At 37.8% G+C, this 23,731-nt stretch overlaps 1 protein-coding gene across 7 annotated transcripts in view; it reads right to left on the reverse strand.

Annotated features, from left to right (window-relative positions):
* The window catches only part of igsf9ba (immunoglobulin superfamily, member 9Ba), a 100,221-nt gene that overhangs the window by 35,358 nt on the left and 41,132 nt on the right, over positions 1-23,731 (reverse strand). For all 7 annotated transcript variants that reach the window (XR_004948960.1, XR_002919749.2, XM_024276592.2 and 4 more), the window contains exons 4-7: positions 18,475-18,626; positions 10,676-10,793; positions 5,446-5,587; positions 2,604-2,749 (exon numbers count right to left, since the gene is read on the reverse strand). Coding sequence is in view for 5 of the 7 variants with exons in the window: in XM_024276592.2 (XP_024132360.1) it covers positions 2,604-2,749; positions 5,446-5,587; positions 10,676-10,793; positions 18,475-18,626 (558 nt within the window). In the remaining 2 variants the exon portion in view is untranslated. The remainder of the gene's footprint in view (positions 1-2,603; positions 2,750-5,445; positions 5,588-10,675; positions 10,794-18,474; positions 18,627-23,731) is intronic.

The raw sequence follows: 23,731 nt of genomic DNA on the forward strand, positions 1-23,731 counted from the left end.
AATCTGTAGTTATAGCAGAAAATACCACTGACTTTTTAGTTGGTATTCTGGTTGTAAGAGTTTGATGCTTCATGGTGGGTTGATTGTTTGGAAAAGTTGGATCATGGTTGACTTTTGTGATCTTTGCCAACCTTCCCATAAAGACGCAGCATCTGAACCCCCTTTAAAGTTCTAAACAAAAAAACATTTATACCTGTTTGAGGTTTTTGAGTGTTTAAAGTTTTTGCTTTCTGCTATACAAGAGGTAACCGATTCCACGCCGATCTGCATCAAATTGTATCCACAATCACATGATCTAGTACAGGGGTACAGGGGGCACATGTCTCTTTTATTCCTTTATTGTGGCAATTTAGCTTTAACGAAAAATGCTAACAATTGAATACATAAAAGATGAGCAAAAGGGTAAAAAATGATAGTGGCACACCATAATCCTAATGATAAAAAACATAATGTTTGACTGTCTTGCACATTTCATTTAAATAAAGCTGCTGCAGCACAAGAGGGGGTTTTATTTTGAAAGGAACTAGTGTGTGCTGCTGTGAAAAGTAAAGTAAGTTACAACTGTTGTATATATATAAACATATAGACACTGTTGTAATTAATTATTTTAATATTTAAATTACATTTATAAAATTAATTGACAAGAAAGCATAAATGTTGTGCATTATTTTAATGATAAAGTCAGACTTTGTGGCTCTCGTTGGGTTTGGGTCTGTAAGAAACTATGGGTCTTTAAGTGTTAAAGGTTGCAGACCTCTGGTCTAGTAGTTCATACTAAAATTAGGTGTTGTTAGTTGCAGCCTTCTACAGTAACTGTGATGAACTTCTGAGTGGTGTTAATACTTCTCAATTGTCTTTGCGATTGACGCAAAGTGTTTATTTTTAATACAAAAGACATCTTGCCCGTGTACCTGCAAAAGCGAAGGTACACGATAAGGCAGAGGAGGAAGTGCTGAACAGAAGTAGGTAATATTAAGGCAAAAGAAAAAAAAACATAGGCAATAAGCATTCTCTAGTTCAAGATATGAGGTATTAAGTTATATCTATATGTGTCTGTGTGTGAAGCTGGGCATTTTCTAACTATTTCACTTAAATTTTCATCATCAGCAGTGTTAAAAAGACATTTTTCTGGACACTTTTTTGGTTCGTCATTGCGTGCTCTAATAACTTAAAATAAATTCAGGTTAATTCAGGTTTTGCAATTGTAGTACGGGCGAAAAATTCCGTCATGATGATGTCATCGGCAGGTGTCATATTTCCCAGCAATTGGGGCGACTACATTCCAATGGCCATGCGACTACTGCGATCCGAGCGATTACAAATCGCTTTAAAGTATAAACTAGACCTTCATGAATGTTTTTATTCCTACGATCCAACCAGACCGATCTGAGAGGTGAGCTGTTGATGGAAACGACCTATACCATTATAAAATTGTTACAACATAAAATTTATTAATTATATTGATATAAGAAAATACCATATGGATTGAGGTTTATTTTACTAAAATGTCAGACTAAGTGACATCACAGCAGACAACACACATGATGGCAACAAAAAATATATATATAACATGTGAAAACACTTTGAATTTAACAAAGACGTGACCATACAGTGTGGTGGAATGTCCCGTTTTGTTTATTTTAATGTGGAAAATTAACAGTGGGCTGAACTTTATGAAACTAAAATGTGAATGGATTTGGCATTATTTTTTGTTCACATGTTTCTTTGTTCAGATATTTAATTTACACTTGATTATCTTGCAAGAAATATAAGGAATCTGAAAAACTTCACTTGTTCAGTACCAGATATTTATCACTGAGTCACACTGTTTGATTCTTTTATCTAAAGTTCTAATGTTCTAGATCAATTTTAGATCTGTGAATCGAATCATCTACCACAAACTGTGATATGAATCGTGTCATTACACCCTGATACACTATACACTTCCACATCAGCAAGTGTATTTAGCTCAGCTCTCAAATCAAGCATGAGATTTTTAAAAGCTTAACTTGGAAAACTTAAGTTGAAATTAAATGTACGATGACCCCGTCTTTGGGCCTACGAGAGAGCTTTAGTGCTTCCCTATGGAGATAATGTCTGCATTGGTTTTGCAGGCTGCTTCAAAGACACCGGCTTCATTACATTCTGCTGCATGGAAGTCCAGTGATGCCTGCAATGCCGTGAATCCCTCAGCTCTCTCTCCCTCTTCCTGTAGCACAATAATCAATTCCCAACAGCATCTCTGAAGCAGATTAACTCAAGACAACACAGAGGCCTGGAGAAATATTTCCTTTGGTCAGGAACAGCCGTCCTCGCTCGCCAATGCATGGGAACGTCAGCATTTCAAGCGGGAGAAGCAGATTCCATCAGGAATGATAGAGTCTGGGAATGAAGTTGTCTCCATTTTTTGTGTAAAAGCAGCAGCAGCAGCAGTGATGAAAAATGATCAAAGACTTCTACAGGGTTTCCCCTCGTTCCAGTCAGGAAAAGGGGCAATGTTGCCAAAAACTACAGCAGCCTCCATACGGATGCTGCCGTCGTCTGCTGAGAGAGCTCGTTTCCCCGCCCCTCCCCCTCCACTTTGTTGCCACGGTAACACTCACACTGAACAGTCAGGTAGGCTGATGCTGAGGGCGAGATACCGAGGCTGTTGCTCGGACTGCAGGTGTATTTCCCGGCATCCTCCGGCTTGACCCGGAAGATGATAAGAGTGCCATCGATGAGGATGCGCACCCGCAGCTTCAGATCACTGAAAGAAACACACGTTTGTTTGTTTGTTGTTTTTTATGACACTGCATTGCTGAAACACACCAACAGGGAAAGGGTGGACATCCTCCTTTTGCTGATGCTAAGTTGCCTCAAGGTACCATAAGAGAGCAGCAGAGAGTCAAACAGCAGCCGGCAGAGAGGCGCCCAGAGAACACAGCGTACAGAGCAAATGACTCAAACAAATGTGCTGACTGCCATGTGCTGCAACCTTTATGTTTTCATGCCTCACATCCTTTACTGCTAAACACACCAGTGGACAGAGCGAATACTCCATTTGCTTTGCTAAAATTAGTGATTGGGCTTGCTCCCATAGGGGGATAACAAGTGAGGCTCTTCCATCCTATTCAAAAACAAACTGTTCTAAATTGTCTTTTTGCATTTTATTTTATAACAGATAATTAATAATTTACTGATGTGCGGAAATGTTATTGAAAAATTCCCCTATTGTTTACTGTGTCTGTCTAGATCATGGAACTAGTAGAAGAGGACAGCCAAACTGTTATATCCATAAACTGATAAAAGTTGTTCATTTTGACACCATCATCCCAAGATGATGACTGCGCCATCTTCCATCTTTTTGTGTCATTCTTTAAAGATCTACATACATTTTGGAGACACTCTTTGTGTTACATAAAAACAGCCTCACACCATCCTCAGCAACTTGCGTTCAAGCGTCCACTTCTTATGAAAAGTCTATCAGAACTCAAGCGTCACCCCCCAAGTTTCTACAACCATTTTCGGTCTCTACGTACAAAATGGGCCAACACATTCTCACTCCCAACTCATCACATATTGACGTTCGGTTAAGAACCCCTCTATGTCACTTTTTGACATTTTGGTTGTCACCAATTCATTGGTTTTTTTACGTTTCCCTTAAATCATCAAACCAACCAAACTGGAACCGGTCCAGTACCGAGATGCGGGGCGCAGCGTTACCTTAATCCAGCACTGGTACCCAAACTCAGTACAGGTTTGCATCCGGTACCACATCTGGTACCAGGTTAGGGTACTGGTTCCACACAAGTCCTGAGGACCAGTCTGCATCTCGCACAGCATCTGGTACCTAAGCCAGTGTGGTTAGGTTAGCGCAAGATTCACAAGATTCCAAGAGTTTTATGAACAGCCAGCATGTCAAAAAACGACGAGTTGGGGACACCCTAACCAGATCAGTTAGGGTACCGGTAGTACCGGCACAGTGTCCAGTCCTGGGTTAGGGTCCTTATACTAGATATGTCCTGAGGACCAGTCTGCATCTCGTAATGCATCCTGTACTGCATCCAGTACCGGATCCAGTACCGCATCCCGAAGGTTGTGGACCCTTGAATTTGCATACAGCCAGCATGTCAAAAAACGACGAGTTTGGGACACCCGAATTGATCAGATCAGCCCAGTATCGGTACCCTAACCACAGGTTTGCGCCCAGTATGTAAGCATGTAAAAAAAAAAAAACGAGTTGAAGACACCAAAATGTTAAAAAGTGATGCGGAGGGGGCCTTAACCGAACGTCAGTATGTGATGAGTTGGGAGTAAGAATGTGTTGCAACGGGCAGCCATTGATCACGCATTAAAAGTTAAACCAGGTCAATCAGGAACTTTTGCTTTGGATGGCGTCCCTTTTCATTTACGGAAGGGCCAACCGTTTGACAACTGATCATGAAGGAGAAATGTATAATTATATATCGGAAAAGAGTTGCGTCTGGAGCAAGTTTCACAAGATTTGCACCACTTTGATGTTTCTTCCAACTGTGGGTGGTGGACATGCGCTAGTAAACAATAGAAAAAGACGTGCTCTTGAACACATATCACATACCCGATGTAAACGTAGCATAAGAAGTAATCAAGAAGATGATTATCTTTGAGGAATTTCTTCTTTTAGGAAACCAAATGACGAGATTTAAAGTATCTTAAGTTATCATCCTTATTCTTTACTTTTCTGGAAAAGACTCTAAGACTGTTCCATTTCTCAGCAGTAGAGAAAAAGCCCTTCAGTGGCAGTTTGGGAGTGCATGACCTGTTACCTGAGATGCACTTCAGTGACTTTTTGACTCCTAGAAAGACCGATAGAAGACCTGTAGCTGTGCAGCTCAACTTTGAATAAACCTCATGTATCCTCAGGAAGTTCGAAATGCTGTTCCAAATTGGTTTCGACACTCCAAGTCCTACAGAGACTCGCCTTCACTGTCTGTCAAATCCTCCGCTCCCTCGTTCATTCTGCCTGTCACTTGTTCTCTGTGAGGCTCCTTCAGCCCCTGGAACTCTGGAGAGCCAGTGAGAGGTCTGGGCTGCACTTCAAATCATCGCAGCATGAAGCACATAGATGACACCAGGCCTAGGTCATGGGGTGTTATTATCAGAGCACACTAACTCGGCTGGCACACGCCAGACGGGCCCCCGTTATGCCCACTCTAACTGCCTCTAGGGGCACAGCAGGACGCACACACACACGGGCGCAGACATGCCAAATGCCCTTGGACAGCCAGTCAAAACACAACACTGTTAGGAGTTCAGAGGCACACAATGTTACTCACATCCCCAGACCTGGAGGATAAAGGCCTCATGCTGTCTGTGTGGTGGCGCTCTAAATGTCAGAGACTCTTAAGTCGTAGCCACCAACAAACCTCCCCTCACAACCTTCCAGCAGCCACAGGACAGAAGTAAACTTGATCATAACTTTACTTCTTGAAGTAGACGTTATCCTCTTCCCAAAACCAGGTGTAGGTCAGGTTGCCGGGATACGCCTCTGCTTGGCAGGTGAAGAGTGCATTCTGGGATATGTTTACGGTGACGTTTTCAGGTGGCGAAACGATGTACGGAGGCCCTGAGGAAGCAAGAGGAAAAATGTTAATGAGTTTTGGAGCAACAGAAAAAAAAACAATTCCACAACTTGTAAAAGGAAAATATAATTTTGTCAATTCAAGTTTCAGTCTATGCTGGTGGTCATTTTTTGTTTAAATTCAAGAACAAATCTGACTGTGCCATGTATACAAAAGTAGGTGAACCAATTATTTTTAACAGACTTTAATAGAATCTGCTCAGCTGCAATAAAAGTGTGGGTTAAAAACAGGCTAAAAAAAAACAAAACTTCAACAACTTGGTAGAACAAGTGTATTTAACTGTACCCCTGGGGGATCTACCCATTTCATAGTGTTAAAGACCCACTTCAATCATCTTTGGAACTATTTTAAAAGCATTGCCAGTGGTTTTCTCAATTACGATTATGCATTTTTTTTAGCCAAAATTTAAAAAAAAACAAAAAACTGTGTTATAGGACGTAGTTTTGCAGAGCGGCAGGTTATTAGAAATTTGTCTCTGACTAGTGGGCAGGACCACTTTCTGTTTCCACTATCTCCCTCTTGCTTACAGCCCCTCACATTTTACCGGTGCAGCAATAATGAAGCTATCCAGCTGTACAGTTTTGAGTCAGATTCCAGCTCAGACTAGGAGAACAAGGGCGTACATGGATCTAGTCATCTACAAGTGGATGAATCAGAACCAAATGTATCTTCTACGTCACATACGCACTCTTTTTAAAACAGCATTTTTTTGTTTGCTCCAGATTCACAACATTTTGAATAAAAAAGTACTCAGAAGTGAAATTTTGAGCTTAATTTTCCTTATATACGTTTGCCATTATCATGTAAATGCTACAAGAACATGTTGAAAACACCAAAAACACAATTTTGATCAGAGTGAGTCTTTAAACTCTGTTAAAATGAGTATTAAACTTCCAAAAACTTCATGTGAGTCTTGAACTTGTTCAAACTGGACCAAGAAAGCATCTGGAAACCTCAGAAAACCCCAAAACATACATATTTATGAAAAGTGAGATAGTTCATCTAGAAAATTTGCCTTAATATATTTATAATACATGTTTATATTTTTGTGACATTTTTCTCTATCATGAGAAAAATGTCACAATAAACTCACTTTTTCGTCAGAGTGGCACTTTAAAAAATATTAACACACTAGCAAATCCACCATTACAACGTTGTTTCTGGCTTAGTCTGTGCAAGAAACGTTCACATGTGGCTGTACTGATACCAAATTTGTATTATCAACTGTTTTTGAAAGTTTAAATAAGAAGTTGCACAGATGTAATGCACAATTGGCTGACAAAGATGGAAAAATGCACCAACTTTCATCATTTTTTACCCACTTTACTCAATCATGCGGAAAATTCCAATCACTTCCAAGCACGAATGTTACTAATATTCTGCCCTGGAATTCATTTTGTCATCTGGTTGAACTAATCCATATTGAAAATAGAACTGAAACATAATTTAAAAATAAAAAAAATGATCTGTTTTTGTGAGTGTAAATGTTGGCTTTTGTCTTTTACTGACATAGCTGTGTGAGAATCAACGCACAGTACACATTATTTACAGTGTCTCACCAAGCTCTAAAATACAGTGAGCAGCCGGCTAATGTAATCTTAATAGTGGTGAGAGTCGCAGCTTTTGCGTGCTTCACATTGTAACCTCTCCATCCCCTGCGGTTCTGGAGGGTTTGCTCCAAAGTCTTAATAAACAGCAGGAGCTCTGGAAGGTAAGCTGTCTTTTATGAGAGGCCCCGGATCAAAACCTCCTACTTATTTCCCTCTCAGCTTTTGCCAGTTTTATAAATCAGCTGAGACGCTGTGCAGTCATCTCACAGTCAAAACCACATGATTGTGGTGAGAATCCGACGATATTCACCTGTTATTGCTGTGAATGTGAGAGTGGTAATCACAGCTTTTATTTCACAGGGAGTTTCAAGACAATAATGAACAAACTCCAGCAAAAGTAAATTGTTTTTCTGCCATAAATGTGAGCATGCAAACTAGATGCAACATCTTCTTCACTCTCATAGTGTGCCTGGTCAGGGGAGAAACAAGAAACAAGCTCGCCAGACTTCATTGGAACATCAATTCAACTGGGAAATACAAATTTGTCATTGAAACTAATTTTTGCAGCATTATAATTCATCATCAAATCATTTTTTAAGCAACACTGCATTTGAATCAAACGTATTTTAGTTTTTCAGACTGTAGGACGTCTGTGTTTAATTAAACAAGGTTCTGTTTTAACAATGTTTCATTAACAAAATCCAATATTTTAAGTTAATTTCAATCTCTGCTGGAATAAGTAGCACAGGGAGGGGCAAACTTTTTGACTCGTAGGCTTCAAAGGGTTCAACAGAAAGGGGCATACCAGGGCCAGATAGTGTTTTCATAATCATTAGAGAAAGAAAAAAAAAATAGAATCTGGACAAAAAATGCTTTAATTTAAATGAAAATAATATATATATAGTTTAAAACAGAACATTTTAAAGTTTTTGTTTCAAAATGTGTGGCTTTTGTTCCTATTTTAGTTCCAATTGCATTAATAGGTTGATGTTTTTCTGGGAAAAACACAAACTTACTGAAATGCTGCGTTCATGTGCAGTTTAAATTATTGGAAAAACACCCGTCAGACTCAGAAAACACACATGATCATCAGAAAAACATCAAATATTTCAATACCACACAAACTCAGAATAACTCTGCACCTAAAACAAGGTCGACTTATTTTGTAAAACCTCATCTATGGTGAAACACCAGAGAAATAAAAGAGAAATAAAACATTAATAACGACGATCAAATGTATTCATTTATTCCATTTTGGGGACTTAAATTGTTTATTATGGCCCTCAGGCTGTAGTTTGCCCACCCCGGAATTAACACATTTTTTAACCTAAAAAAAATAACATTATTAAAAGAGTCTGTTACTGCTAGGGTTGCATGCTTTTCAGTTTTATGGGGCAGTCTTGCACATTCTAACCTTTAACATTATCAAATGCTCTGAACTTTCTAGGGTTTCTGCTCTGTCAGCAGGCTGTGATGTTTCTAAACTCTGGCTTTTAAAGAAATGGGCTAATAGGAGGGACAAATAACACAGAATAACACAGACAGAGGAATAGGATTCTGTTTTTATCCATCTCTATGTATAACTTCTCTTTGCTTGGCATCTTTTTAAGCTTTTCTCAATATGTTTCTGTCTAATTAAAAGCTAGAATCTAGAAGTAGTAAATTAGTAAAAGTAAATTATTGTAAAAATATTATTATTATTGCTCCCAAACTCTGAAACGTCAGAAAAACTAAAATAGTTTGATTTCAAAAAATGTTTATAAGACATATAAATCTATTTTTAAATAGAATTACTTCATTACAAGGAGAAGTACAAAAGGTAAAGTCTCATTAGCTGTCACACAACTAGAATGTGACATTTGTTCTCCACATTCTGACCTGAGAGAGTGGTGAGCTGCAGACATAGCTGCAGTCAGGAACCAAATGCTGGTTCAACATCCCCAATCCAAACCTCTTAATGCCGAATGTCAAGTATGGAGGGATTTGGGTTCCATTTATAGAGTCTTTAGTAACTTGACTGTGAATTTGAACTCACAACCTTCCAGCTTTAGGGGAAGAAAGTCCACTACAAACCACTGAATTTGCCACAAAAAGTATATCAGACAATTTTCTCTGAGCCAAATTAAGTTTGACACAATTATATTTGAAGAAAATGATCATCTGGGATTAAATGTGTTAGCATTTAGCTGTTGCAAATCTGCAAAGTCTGCCCAAGTAAAATAATGTATATAAAATACATTTCTTTAACATCTAAATGTGATTTTAATTTTGAAATGCTGGATTGGATTCTTAAATTTGATGCTGTCTAAAAGTTGACAAGTAAAGAAGTTATTTGACGAACGTTTTACCCAATAGGTAGGGATTTAAAAAAATAAATAAAAAATACCAGTACTGCAACTGCGTCACAGGGCCTCCTGTTTTTGTTGGGGTTCCCAAACTGCTATATTTTGATTCAATAACATGTTGTAGAGTTAATTATTCTCAAATTAACTTGAACCAACTTGTGTAACAAGGCATTTAGGAAGTATTTGGTGAACTTTTTAATGAGAGGGTCAAACGGTTAAATGTTTATGTATGTTTTACACATCAAACTGCTACTTTTTACCCCGATTTGTAGCTGGTTATGGTGATAACGTCATTTAAATCTGCTGCATACTAGCATTCAGCACCGCCTGTGGGACTGCTGCAGCTTTTCTACAAAATATTTACCCTGTATGTCACCCTACTCTGTTAATGTGGACGACAGTTTTATAAATGTGGCTTTAATTGCAGAGGAGTCGTACAGTTAGTTTGCCCTTAAATGCTTAAAAAGAGAAGCGGGGCCACCGCTGTGTGGTTTCTTAACGCCGGTGAATCAATCGCATGCATCACTAGCCACACTTCTTCGCTAGGTTACAACACAATCACCGCTGATGTGCGTGTTTACATTGTGTCTGTGTTCTCACACTTACGCTGCTGTGAGCACAGATAAGACTAATTCCTCTGCTTTTTGCACCCAACAGAAGTCAAGTGTTCAAATGGACCTACTGCCATAAAAACAAGATGCTCAGCTGCTTGTTAAATACAGTCCGTTAACTCCCCGAAGCCCTGCTCCATGCAGAGGCCGCGAGGAACTAGCGGCTGGTATCACAACCATCAATCTGATCTGTGCCGAGCAGAGAGCCCGGTTAATGGACCGGAGACAGACAGTGACGTTCTCGCAGACGGATCCTGTTCTACACACGGCTGTGCATAAGAGCGTGTGCACACCTTCACACGAAAAGGCCTGGGAGTAAACTATTGGATCGCTCATGCAGCCCCACACGGTATGTTACACACATCAGTGCACTGCTAGAGAGCCAAAGTTCTTTGCCTTTGGGTCTTCACATTGAAATTTAGCCTGCTGAGCTGAAGAACACGCCACGCGAGGCTGCAGGTCGAGATCAGGAGACCTGCTCACAGGAATGATGATTAATGAGAGCATCTGTGAACAGAGCTTACTGTAGCGGAGCACAGCAGCAAGCAATATATGGAAATGTTTACCTTGAACTAGCAGGCGGGTGGTGTGGAGCACTTCTCCCTGGTCACTGTACGCTCTGCAAGTGTACGCTCCTCTGTCGTCTCTGGTGATTGCGAGGATAGTCAAACTGCCATCATGTACCTGGGATTAAAACATACAACTTTTTTAATGTTAAAAATTCAAAGGCAAATGTATCCAACACCAAAATGTCCCAACACCTCAATTTTACTTATTTTTATTTTAATCTTCTTTTATTAGCTTTTAAAGTCCCTGTCTGATTTTTTGTGTTTATACCAACCAATTAAAAGGACAATGAAGTAAAAAGAAAGAAAAATTTAAGTAAGTAAAAAAAAAAAATTCTAAAAATTTAAGTAAAAGAAATTCTGGTTATTATCTGGTGCACACCAGATATTTTGTTACTTCAATTTTTAGAAAAAAATAAAAGAAGAATTCTGGTTACTAACACCACCAGTTAGTAACCAGAAAAAATGTTTGCTTTTCTTCAACTTTTAGATTTTTTTTTTCATTTACTAACTGGTGTGCACCCAGATAGTAACCAGAAAAAAAATGTCTACTTAAATTGATTTAGATGTGTTCTTACAATATTTTCCTGATGATGGGGGGCATATATAAATAAAATTTAAGCTCAAATTTTCATTTCTGAGTATTTCTGATTAAAAAAACAGCAGGAACACTTTTAAATAGATCAAACTTTAATCACAGTGGAACTTTACCGAGTTTGACATAAATCTATATGGATATAAAACATGCTTTGCAACTTTTTCTTTAAATATATAAGGTTTTATTGACTGACAAAGACAGTTCAAAGGTTTGGTGTTGTGCTAAACAATGCTGGAAATCCTCGTGATTCTGCCCAGCAACATAATTTTTTGTTATACCGCTTTTTACTGCATTGTAAATCTTTATTCATTTATTAATTTTGTTATGAAGCTCCATTTTTTAGTAATCATCCTCCTATTTCCTTAACATCCCTCCCCTCTCTTTGGTACCTATTCCCCTCTAACATCCCTTTCTTTTCTTCCCACTTCTTCTTTTCCATCCGATCCAAGAAAAAGGAATACAAACATATCCAATGTAAATAAAGTTAAGCCTAAATTACGAAAGGGGTTTATACAAATTTGCACCTTGAGTGCAGAAGATCTTTAACCCCCTGTTGTAACAGTAAAATATGTCCAACACAAGAGGCCTTCAGCTCTTATCTGTTTGCTCAGCTGTTGGACTGGATAAGTCCAAGTTTTTAGTTTGCAGAGGTGCATGACTTTGTCCAAACTGAGAAAATTGACACAATTCCTATTTGTGAATAACATGCAGGAAAAATGAATAAATCTGTGTGCAGGTGCTATCAGCCCTCACCACCTGCCTTTGACCCAACCTTACTTGCAGAGCAGCCATAACACTCCTTGTCCTCACATAGACATTTCCCTGACCCCCCCCCCCTTTTACCTCTGCCAGTGGTCAGAGTTATATGTGACAAACTAATTTAAAAGACCTTTTTTTTCAAAATGTCAGGTTTTATCTCCATAGCAACTACTTTATGTTTTGTTCACCTGAGGATGACAAACAGATCTATGTAAGTTTTAGAAGCATTGGCAGAAGTACATTTTTGGATTTCCTTAGCAACGGAGGTTAAACAGTCAACAACACAAATTTCCTAGATTGTGCAGAAATCAACAGACAACATGCAAACTGCCCACAGAAACAGGTACATGGTGGGATCTGTATCAGATCTACACCAGAACCTCCTTTATATAAGGTAAAATGACACTTGGATTGAAATAAATTCTATTTTTTTTACAAAAAAAGAATAGAAAACAGTTTGAGAATGCATGTCAGATCAGCTAAAAAGAATCACTTGAAATGTGTTTTCCCCCAGGAAGCTGGTTGATGCTAATATAGTTCCAGGCTAATTCACTTGGGAAAGTTTCAAATCTAACTAACATGTATGTTTGTTGGACTTTTCAGTGTTGTTCAAGTAAGTCAAGTAAATGCGCTGGGAGTTGAAAAAAAAAAAAAGTGAACTCATTAAATCCTTCAAAGTCAGTAAAGTGTCAGGTTTAATTAACTTCTTTTCTGATTCCTGCTCTAACCTTGGAAAAGTCGAGCTCGGAGCCACCAAGAATCCCCGTGCGCAATCGCTGAAGAGAGCCAGGGAGCGGTGGGGAAACACATGAAGCAACACTAATACAGAAGCCCTCATAAATTATGCAACAGGTTGCCAGAGTTTGGGTCTATTCGAGTCACGCACAGCTGTTGTCTGTCCGTTTCCACAGCTGAGACGGCCAATCTGTTACACCTGCAGAAATATCCCCCGTTTGTCTGTATTATAAATGTTTATCAACCAGAAGATGCTTCTGGTGGGTAAATCTAAAAGAAAAATATTCTAACTCCTGCAAGTCTGCTGGCAAACTGTCTCATCATCGATCACACTTTCAGTTTCATTGCTGTAAACAAGCAACACGTGTGACGTGTTGAGTCTTGAGAGTGTAAAGTAATCTGTTTTTCTACAAAACATCCTTTGCAATATGAACAAAAATTGGGTACAATTTAAAAGATTTGAGAAAAATAACTATTTTACATTAAATAAACTAAACTGGGGATTTTATTGTTCATTGTTGGTATCTTTGCGAACAAAAGCAGCTTAACTTATTTAAATCTTCCTTCTGCCCTACTTTAACCTCTTTTAGTTTTTGACACATGAAATAGTAATTATCAGATGTGTCTTATTTACTTTTTCTGCCCAACTTCTTCTGTTCTGCAACAGACTTTCTCTGTTCTGGTGTTCTGTGGAACTTTTAGGCAATTCTTGTGAAGTTTTTGAAAATTTCAGCTTGTCAGTTGATATTAATATGTTCAAAAGTGTATTTTAAGATCAAAATAAACAGCGCTTGCTAGGAAAAAAATTTGCAAAAAATTAATTTTGAAATGCTTTGATCTTTTAAACAAAGGAATAACTAGAATAAAAAGATAAAATGTACATGTCATCTGCAATAATATGTCAATATTTGGAACAAGTGGACAAAGTGTGCGTGGGATACAATGAAATTATAAGAAAGACTGAAATTATAAGAAAGACACGCTTTTTTTGTTGTATTTTGTGATGTTTTAAAATAAGAATTTGCACTGAAGAAAATACACAAACATTATTTTACACTTCTTTTTTTCCTGCAATCTGAAAGGTACAACAGTGTTACGGCAACAATAAAAAATAAATAAATAAAAATACATTTACCAGAATAAAACTGTAAAATTTTGAGAAAAAAGTTGTAACTTTGAAAGTATAAAGTCGAAACATAATGAAGACATGAAGGTGGCTGGTGTTAGAGTGGAGGATGCTGAAGACAGGCTTAGATGGAGGAAACTGATTCGCTGTGGCGACCCCTGAAGGGAAAAGCCGAAAGGAAAAGAAGAAGACTTTAAAATAAAAGCCAAGAGGACCAGGCTGCAGACAACAACGTCCAAAACCAGAAGTCCTCGACCAGAACTGCAAGTAATTCCATGTTGCTCAGAAAATACTTTATTTTAACTGATGACCCTAAAGCTACATACACACAAGCCTCGGCTACTGGAATTTGAGGGACCACTTTCAATCAAGACTCTATCTAGATGCCTGTAAACCTGGGTTTTGGGCTTCTGCATTCAAAACTCTCGTGTCCACGCTTCGCTATGCAGTTTTTTAACTGCGTTCTCAGGCTCTACACAGCAATCCTGTGTTCATTGAATGTGTGATGAAAGTTCGACTGCATGAGCATCCGACAGTTAAACTTTGACCATCAAGAGAGTTGGATTTGGTTGTGAGCTTGTGAGTCATTCCATGTTTTCAAAACAACTGGTTGAAAAGTGATCATGAAGGAAACACAATAATTCTGGCTTGTGTCCGACCAGAATCATTTAACACCAAGACTCTCAGATATGAAAAAAAAAATGGATGGGAAAGAGAAAGTGTGGAGCAAGATTTGCACTGTTTCAACATTTTGCACCAAGCCTCTTCCAGCTGTAGGTGGCAGATATGTACTAGTAACCAGTAAAAAGAAAAGAAGAAGAAGCCCCTCCTTGCCGCTCCCTGCTTGTCCTGTGAGAACACTGATTGCTAAAAGTGCCTACATTAACACTGTGTATCATGCTCTTGAATTGAAACACATGCCCGGCGTGTACGTAGCATAGCAGTTAAAGTTTTTCATGTTTTATGCTTTTAGGGTTACGGTTGGGGTTAGTGTAATGTTGGGGTTACGGGTAGGAATTTGGTTGGGGTTAGTGTTACAGTTGTTGGGGTTACATTTAGGATTGCAGTTGGAGTTACGGTTAGGATTACAATTGATGGGGTTAGTCTTATGATTGGGGTTATGGTTACAGGTAGGATTACGGTTAAGGTTGGGGTTATGGTGAGATTTACGGTTGGGGTTGGTTTTAGGGATACAGTTAGGATTACAGTTGGGGTAGGGGTTACGATTAGGGTTACTGTTGGGATTATGGTTGAGATTACGACTGGGATTGGGGTTATGGTTAGATTCATGGTTAGGGTTGGTTTTAGGGTTATGATTAGGATTACATTTCGGGTTAGGATTAGGTTTACAGTTGGGGTTAGGGTTACGGTTGGATTGCGACTGGAGTTGAGGTTATGGTTAGATTTACGGTTGGAGTTGGTTTTAGGGATACAGTTAAGGGTTATGATTATGATTACAGTTGGGATCACAGTTGGGGTTACGGTTGGGGTTGGGATTACGGTTCGAATTACATTTAGGGTTGGGGTTAGGATTGCAGTTAGGATTATGGTTAGGATTGTGGTTAGGGTTAAGGATACAGTTATGATTAGAGTTAGGTTTACGGTTGGGATTACGGTTTGGGCGGATTTACAGTTAAGATTGCGGTTGGGATTGCGGTTATATTAGGATTGCAGTTGTGGTTAGGGATACATTTAGGATCAGAGTTGAGATTGAAGTTGGGGTTATGGTTCGGGTTAGGGCTATGATTGCAATTGACGTTAGGGCTAGAGTTATGGTTAAGATTAGGGTTATAGTTAAGATTAGGGTTACAGTTGCATGGTTAGGGCTAGGGTTATGGTTAGGATTGTGGTTAGGGCTAGGGTTATGGTTAGGATTGTGGTTAGGGCTAGGGTTATGGTTAGGATTGTGGTTAGGGCTAGGGTTATGGTTAGGGCTAGGATAAATTGTTTAATTTCCACTTCTGTCCTATGATGTCTGGCACCATCTTGTCTGCGACCAGGTTCCTCTTAAAAAAAAGCAGGAGAGGGAAGCTTGAAGGCATCTTCTGTCACATCCACCTCTCTGACACATCAACGCATGATGTTCGAAAATGTAAAAAGCTGCTTTTGTTTTCCATCTCGCCTTTTTATGTAAATTTTTTTCTAAGTCCCACCTTAGCAACTGTTTTCACCTTTTCATCTCCTTCTTTCTTTTAGTGCAAATGAAAAAAGTCAGATGAAGAAAAGTGAAAAAAGATTTCCTGCTTGACTCAAACCCCGTCTGTCGCATTCCTCCTTTTCAGCACGCCGTCTCCCTGGATGTGACTGTGCGGATGAGCAAATATACCCTCAGTCTCACACATTCTCAACACAAGACTTCACTAAAGTTTAAAAGGAGGTACACAGAGAGCAAAGGATGAGGAAAGGTAGGAAAAGCAGCGACATTCTGTTCCCCCTTGAGATTTTCTCATTTAGTCTAACATTCATTTTAGGACTAATGTAATATTGATGCAGAAAGGAGAGATTAATTATGCATCAGAGTGTTGTCTAATCATTTACTGAGGGGATGGTGTTAAAAGAGGCGACTGAAGGGAGAGATGTTGGAGCAGGGAAGCAAAATGAAAGGGAATGAAAAAGAGGCCCTTAACAGACTCAGTATGCTCCTGTCACTTCCTCTACAGTATATCACACAGGCAGCTGTGAAGACCTGATAGCGCCTGCAGCAGACTGCACTATCAGTGACATATGAGAATGTGAAGGCAGGCAGAAAAGTAAGCAGACAACCACTACTGTAAGACATCCTTTAAAAATATGCCTGTTAATGCTTCTCCACTTGCTAACAGTTTGTTTTCTTCTATATTTTTTTGGTGGTACTTTTGTTGAGTTAACCTCCCTAAAATAAATAGCACCTGACAGCATCACAATCTATTCTCCACCTCCAGAGAAAGGGATGTTTGCAGTTTCTCCTCAAGATGCAGCATCATGTGGCTTTAATGCATCGCTGCTTGTTAGCGCTTCTGCACTTTGTGACTCATCTGTGATGAAGCTGTGTGTTAAATGACTCTAACACCGGCAGAACCGAGATGGATGTTTATTGTGGTAGCGGTATAGAGCTGAGTGAGACATTTCGCTGCAATCAAACCACACAAATCCCTTGTCAAAACGTCAGGAATTTGGGATTTTTATTTTTCCTGTTTGAGAGGAAAAAAAGGCAACAAAGGAAGCATAGATACGGCGGCTCTGAAGTGCAAATCATACCAACAAATCACTCATCGTAAAAACACATTAAAGATCACAATTTAGAGAGAAAGAATATATATATTTCAGAAACCAAAACACAATTCCAAACATATAAAATGAAATAAAAATGAAACTTTTTGGGAAATAAAAGTAATTTCCAGAAACCAAAAAAGGAGGCACTATAGAAAACGGCTGATTGGATGATGACATTTGAAGCTTTTCAAAAGCATCTTCTATGTTTGCGAACAAACAACAGTTTTTATGGTTTCCTTAAAAAAGAGAAAAAATATTTTGAAAAACAAAAGTAATTTGCAGAAATGAAAATGAAATATTAAAAAAGTGAAGCTAAAAAAGAAACTAGAAAAGGTAGGTACTATGGGACATCATTGATTAGATGTCTGTCCATTATTTCAACTGAAAGTTATGTGATATGAAGTGACACACTGTGTACTAATTTTAGAACTTTTATTAGTGTGCGGAGATTGAAGACGCATTTGAAAAAACTCAAACATCAAAATCAAACGTCATCACTGAATCAGCGATGTCCCTTAATACTTAAGTTGTCTAGTTTTCCATTGTGTTTTGTTTTGTAAAATTTCACTTTGATTTCTGGAAATAACTTTTCTTTTCCAAAACATTTCATTTTTCATGTTGTTTCAATCAATTAATCAGTCAATAAATCAATCAACTAATTAACCAATCAATCAACCAAGCTTTATGTATTTTAGTCACCTATCTCTACTCAAAGTGCTTAACAAATAAAAACAGAAAAGAAAATAATAACACCAACCCACCCCCCCTAATGTATACAGGCACAAAAATAAAATCTGTAACTATAAAAGAGACATATAGTTTGGGTCCGCTGTGAGGAAACAATATGGAGGAGGTTTCATTTTTTTATAAACCCTTTTAGGTTTCTTGAATTTTGTTTTGATTTCTGAAATGTATTTTTTTTTTTTTTTTGTTGGTGTGATTTGGACTTCAGGGCCACTGTAGTTAAAGGCTCTGAGGTGTTACAGTTTTATGTATATTTTCTTATTTAGATGGAATAAAAACCAGACTGCCAATTATTCTGGAAATGGATTTAATTTAATTTTAACTAGTTGCAGTTTTTCTGATACAGTTTTTACAATATCTACATATATATATATATATATATATATATATATATTAAACTTTTAAATGAACAAAATGAAATTTCTCCAGCCAAACAAGAGTATTATTAAAAGACCGGATGTGATGGAGATCATAGCATACTTACTGTACAGATGGGCACAGCGGATGATGCCATCTGTGCACCAAGCCCGCCTCTATTTCTGTGCTCAATCATAAATCTGAGTTTGGGCCGTTGTGATTTCTTACCGAGTATTTGGCATTGGTTGCAAGCTCCTCCCCTTCCCTCAACCAGCTGATCATTGGTTTTGGATTTCCCTGGGCAGAGCAGCTTAGCAGAGTGCTTCCTCCTTCTTTAGCCTCCACATATTGGGGTGGTGTTGATGTAAATGAAGGTGGTGCTGCAGAGAAAACAAATAAATACCATAAAATACCCATGAATAGTTTTTAGCTGTTTCCTTTTCTTCCACTGAGATAAAAGATTTTTCTTCGTATTCTGAAGACAAATAAAGCATCAACATGTCACTCCAACCCTTCTTTTCAGTTGGTTAGAAATCTGCTTAACTAATCCTAGAACAGGTCACCAATCCACCATGGGGTCACACATAGGGTTACATTTTTATAAACCACGGTCCTGATCAAAATGCATGTCCAACCACGTCATATTTATTGCATATTTCTGCAGGAGCAGGTGTATAAAAACACACCTCAAAGTGAACGTGCACCTGCAGAGCACAGCATGCTGCTGTAAACTCTCCTACAGCAGCGGCGGAGCATTTCCACCAACCGCCACAAGTCCTCTGTTTGTCTTCTTTAAGCGTCCCAAAGCAGCTGCTTTTAGATCATATTTTCAACATAAATAGTATATACATATATATTTTTTTAAAGGCTCCACTCAAGTGGGTCAGCTCCTGCCGGCGGGAGCGCGTCCACGCTTCCGGCTGCACACCAGCACCTGGCATGGAGGAACAGATTGCCCAATTAGCACATTTAGACATCTGCCTGTCCATCCTGCCCTCTCACTGCCGAACACTCATTACATTACATGACACGGTCGCTTAATGGAGATTCTAATAAAATGCAAGACTGATTCATGCGTCCCGCGCTCGTGCATTCGATGGGTCAGTGGGTGCATTAAGCCGTTCATGATGTGTCATTTTAGTTATTAAGAGGAAGTATTTTACTGTAATATAAGCTTCACTGATTCTAAACTGCTTCGATACATCGCACAATCTGTCTTTGGAATATACTTTATTTATTTACTGTTAGAGCATCATTTCTATCTAATAACAAATGCTAAACTTAATGCTTTCCATTTAAGATTATAGAACAAATGCACAACACTTTTTTAGCATAGTTGTTTTCTCCTATTTTTGCTCATTTTTACCAAACAGAAACAATTTTTTAATGTAATACTTTGAAATAACATTATATGAGATGCAGTTTTAAGCACTTAACATAATTTTACTATTATTTTTTTATAAATATAAAAATCAATTTTAATCTATTTTTTTAATAATTTAACGTCAAACACATGTATTTAGTTGTTGGTTCTAAAGAACAAAATGTTTCTTGCGACTATGAGAATCACAGCACTCCCTTTAAAAAAAAAAATCTGTTCTTTATTTACACTGTTGTAGATTTTTTTTTAGTTAAATTACATTTCTGAGCAGAATACATTTAGTCATCACTGAGATGAATTAATCACCCCATGTCCCCCTGTCATATGGCGTCCTCCAGGGATCTATTTTTGGACCTATCCTCTTTAGGATTCATGCTTTTACTGGGAATGATGATTTATAGTAAAATTAACAGCTTTCACTTCCACATTTATTCCAACACTCATCAGAGAGAGCCCCATGGAGCTCCACCAGGAAAATAGCAGCACATGAAATAAAAAATGTTTTTAATTTAGAAAGACGATAAGTAAAAAAAAAAAAAAAAAATGCTGCTGTATTTTTCAAGGTACAGGAGAACTTTAGTGAGGTTGCTAATTCTTTATGCTTCACCAAATCAAAGCCATTACAAATTAGAACAGTCTTATTCATGTTTATATCAGAATCAGGATGGATTACTGTGATAGATTTTATCCTGAGTGAAGCCAAAAGCTCATCAGACAGCTTTAACTGGCTCAAACAGCAGCAGCGCTGACCGGAAACAGGAAGTAAGACCATTTAACTTCCAGCCTAAAAACTCTAAACCGGCTCCCTGCAGAATCAAACATTGATTTTGAAATGTTATTAATAACTCATTTGGTTTACAGGAAGCAGGGCCTGAATATTTGACAGACTGGCTGGTGCTATAGAACCACATGAAACCACAATGCTCAGAGGAAACGGATCGGCTGCTGGTGAATCAGGCACAAAGAGAGAAACAAGCTTTTAGTTTTAGTGAACCATCTGTCTCCTGGTGGCCTAAGAAATGCCCTAAATAATCTTAATAATAATCTTAATAAACTGCTTACAAGCTTAACAAATGTATGAACTATCTTTGTCAACATTATATTTTCCACCTGGAAGTAAGACGCCTTGATCTCTGAAGTGCCACCCATTTCATGATGTCAACCTAGAGCCTTCAGCATTTCACCCATGAAAACAAGCATACAAATTATTGCAAAGATGGATGTGCATATTGCTTATCTGCCTTTAGTAACCAAGGCATTAAAGGAGCCCATCTCAAGTAACAAACTCCTGTTAGACCCAGTACATGTTGGAGACCCTGTAGTATGGAAGGGGCTGGTGCTCAGAATGCAGGTTTTTACTCAAAAATGTGTGAATGGGTCAAAAAACTGCTTTGGGGTTGTTTATAGTGAGGAATGAACATTATAATACACTTAGAAGCTCAAAAAGTCGATTTTGCATGTTAAAGGCCAGGGGTTAACTCTACAGGAGCCATTCTTTTGAACTGAATCTCAGAGAGAGACGCAAAGTTTCACCTCAAAGTTAGAAAAATACAATTTATTTATGGTTTGTTTTTTTTAAGCCGTTCATTTAGAAAATTTAGCTTTGAAATGTTCTCTACAAATATAAATTGTTTCACCTTTGACAATAGCACATTCAAGTTCCTTTCAAAATAAAACACCCTGTGTTTAATCAGATCCTCCAGCTGCAGTAGATTTACTGTTATTAAAAATGCAAAAAACATGATATTTTCTATCGTTGACTTTTGTGTTCCTTCAACCATTTTCTTACTACTGAATACAAACATAAAATTAGTGTAAATCCAAATAATTATAAAATTTACACAATTAAAACAAAAATAATGTCACTCTGATTATAAACCACTGATAGCAGATTAAACCTTTTAGTATCATTTCAATCAGTTAGGCCTATCTGACATGTCAAAAATCTAAACATAAATTCATTAGCTAATTTATTAGTTATATTTTAAGTTTTATTTGAAGCCAAACAGCCACAATGTAGGAATAAAAGAGCTGTATGTGGTTCCGGAGCCTCAGGTTGCAAACTTTAAAACATTTAAAACATTCTTTAAAAAATAGGGTGTTAATTTTAGCATCTGAGCTATTAGCATTAGCATACCTTCAAGCAGCAGATCATAAACATTACAGGAAAGCAAGATATTGCTCCTAAACTATCATTCAAATACTCAGATGTTCAGTACAATCACACTTACGTTTTATCATAAGAAAACTATGTTTTTTGAAGTTTTTTTAAAGATATCAAAGCAACATTTCTATGTTGTATGTGGTGTATTTTCTATTTTACATAATAAACTGCCACTTAAAGTGCTGTCTTTAGCTCCACACCTATTTAGGAAGATTGTCCTCGAGGGACGGGCGTCAGCTGACAGGAAGTAGGTTGCACACGTGGCAGAGCTGGTGACAGCCACAGGTACAGCGGCCCACCTGGGATTTGTTTCCCGTTGTCAGCTGCAGCTTGTTATAGAGGAAGTGTCACCATGGTTTGGGGGAAACTTGGGAATCGTGCTAGAAAAAAAAAAAAAAAGCAATCTGTGCATGAAAACCCTGCCCTGTTTACTGCAGCTCTTTATTAATTATATACATTAAAAGATGGTTGAAGGTGTCACACTCCCACTGTTCTTCTCTGCTGATAACAAGACATCAGCAGATGGCTGGGATGCTGAGATGTTTGTTCCAGCCGGTTCTTTGAAGGCTGAGAGTTGCTATCCTTGTCCTTTGCTCGGAGACCCGAGAGTGATTTAGCAACTTTTTGTCCCTTCCGTAGTTCCTTTTTCTATTTGCCTCCAAGAGAATGCACTAACGGAAACACGGAGTTTCATTCACGTCACATCTTGAATCTCAATAGTTTCATCCTTGGCTGTTACAGTTAGAAAACAAAGACTTTCAAGGACATTCATGACTTTGTCAGTGCCTGCGTATCCAAGGAGCTCCACAGATTTCTGACGCAATATGTCCTGATAAAGGACGGTTTCTATAACCCTCATTCTTATCTACAATTTTTTTTTTTTTTCAAGGCTGCATCCGACCAATAGATGATCACAAAGTCATAAAATACAGCTTATTCAGAATAAGGTAAACTATTTTAAAACTGTTGCAATAAAAAAGTATTTTCCTTCCCATTTACCTTTGAATATTCAGAGTAATACATCATTTTTTACTACCGAAGTTGTACTTTGGTATAAATGATGGAACAAATAAGCCTAAAAAAGAACAATGTAGACCCAGGAGAGTTTAGATGAAGTTTACTAAGTTCAAAAACACAGACAGGAGGGATTCTTTTTTTTTCAAAAGATTGTAAATAAATGGAAATAACACTCCCATATCCTTTGATCTGGTAAATGAGGTGTTTACATACTGGATCATTTTAGATAAAAACCACCAATCTAAACCCTTTTTTGTTTTTCCTAAATTGAACTTTATTTCAGATAGTATGTGGTTTCCTATTAAAAGAAAAACCTCAAAAGATAATCAACCTCAACATTTTATCTGGAATGATTTTCTAGATTGATTCATTGCAAAATCTTTGATTTTTTACCTCTTTAAAAACTAGGGGTGTAGGGGAAAATCGATTTTGGCTATATATCACGATATTTAGTTTGGCGATACTTTTATCAATTTAAAATGCTGACGAGACGATATTCAATAAATTATTTATGATCATTTTGTTGTCATGATATATATGTACTACTTAGTTTTTACTTAACATTTTTTATTTTCTTACAAAAAAATGTATTTGTTAAAACTGCAGTTTCAAATTAATGAGTGACATTAAAGGCAATTTATGGAGTCAAATTTATTCAGATCCCTTAGATAACTCATGTCTAAAGTCCGGCCCATAAGCCAAATGCGGCTCACATTCAAATTTCTACTGACCCACAAGTTCTTGTCATAAAATCAATCATATGAGGCAAGGTTTCAATGTGACCAATTTCTTGATTGTGATTGGCTGAACTGGATTGTAAGCCAGTGCAAACTTGTGGGAAAAGCCGGGTGTTTGAATCAGAAATTCACAGTAATTTTGGTAATAATGTCTTTAAATGTATTTTAGTTCACTGTGAAGAAATG

Source organism: Oryzias melastigma, linkage group LG13 (genome assembly GCF_002922805.2).
Source record: "Oryzias melastigma strain HK-1 linkage group LG13, ASM292280v2, whole genome shotgun sequence".
In the NCBI taxonomy this organism is placed as follows: Eukaryota; Metazoa; Chordata; class Actinopteri; order Beloniformes; family Adrianichthyidae; genus Oryzias; species Oryzias melastigma.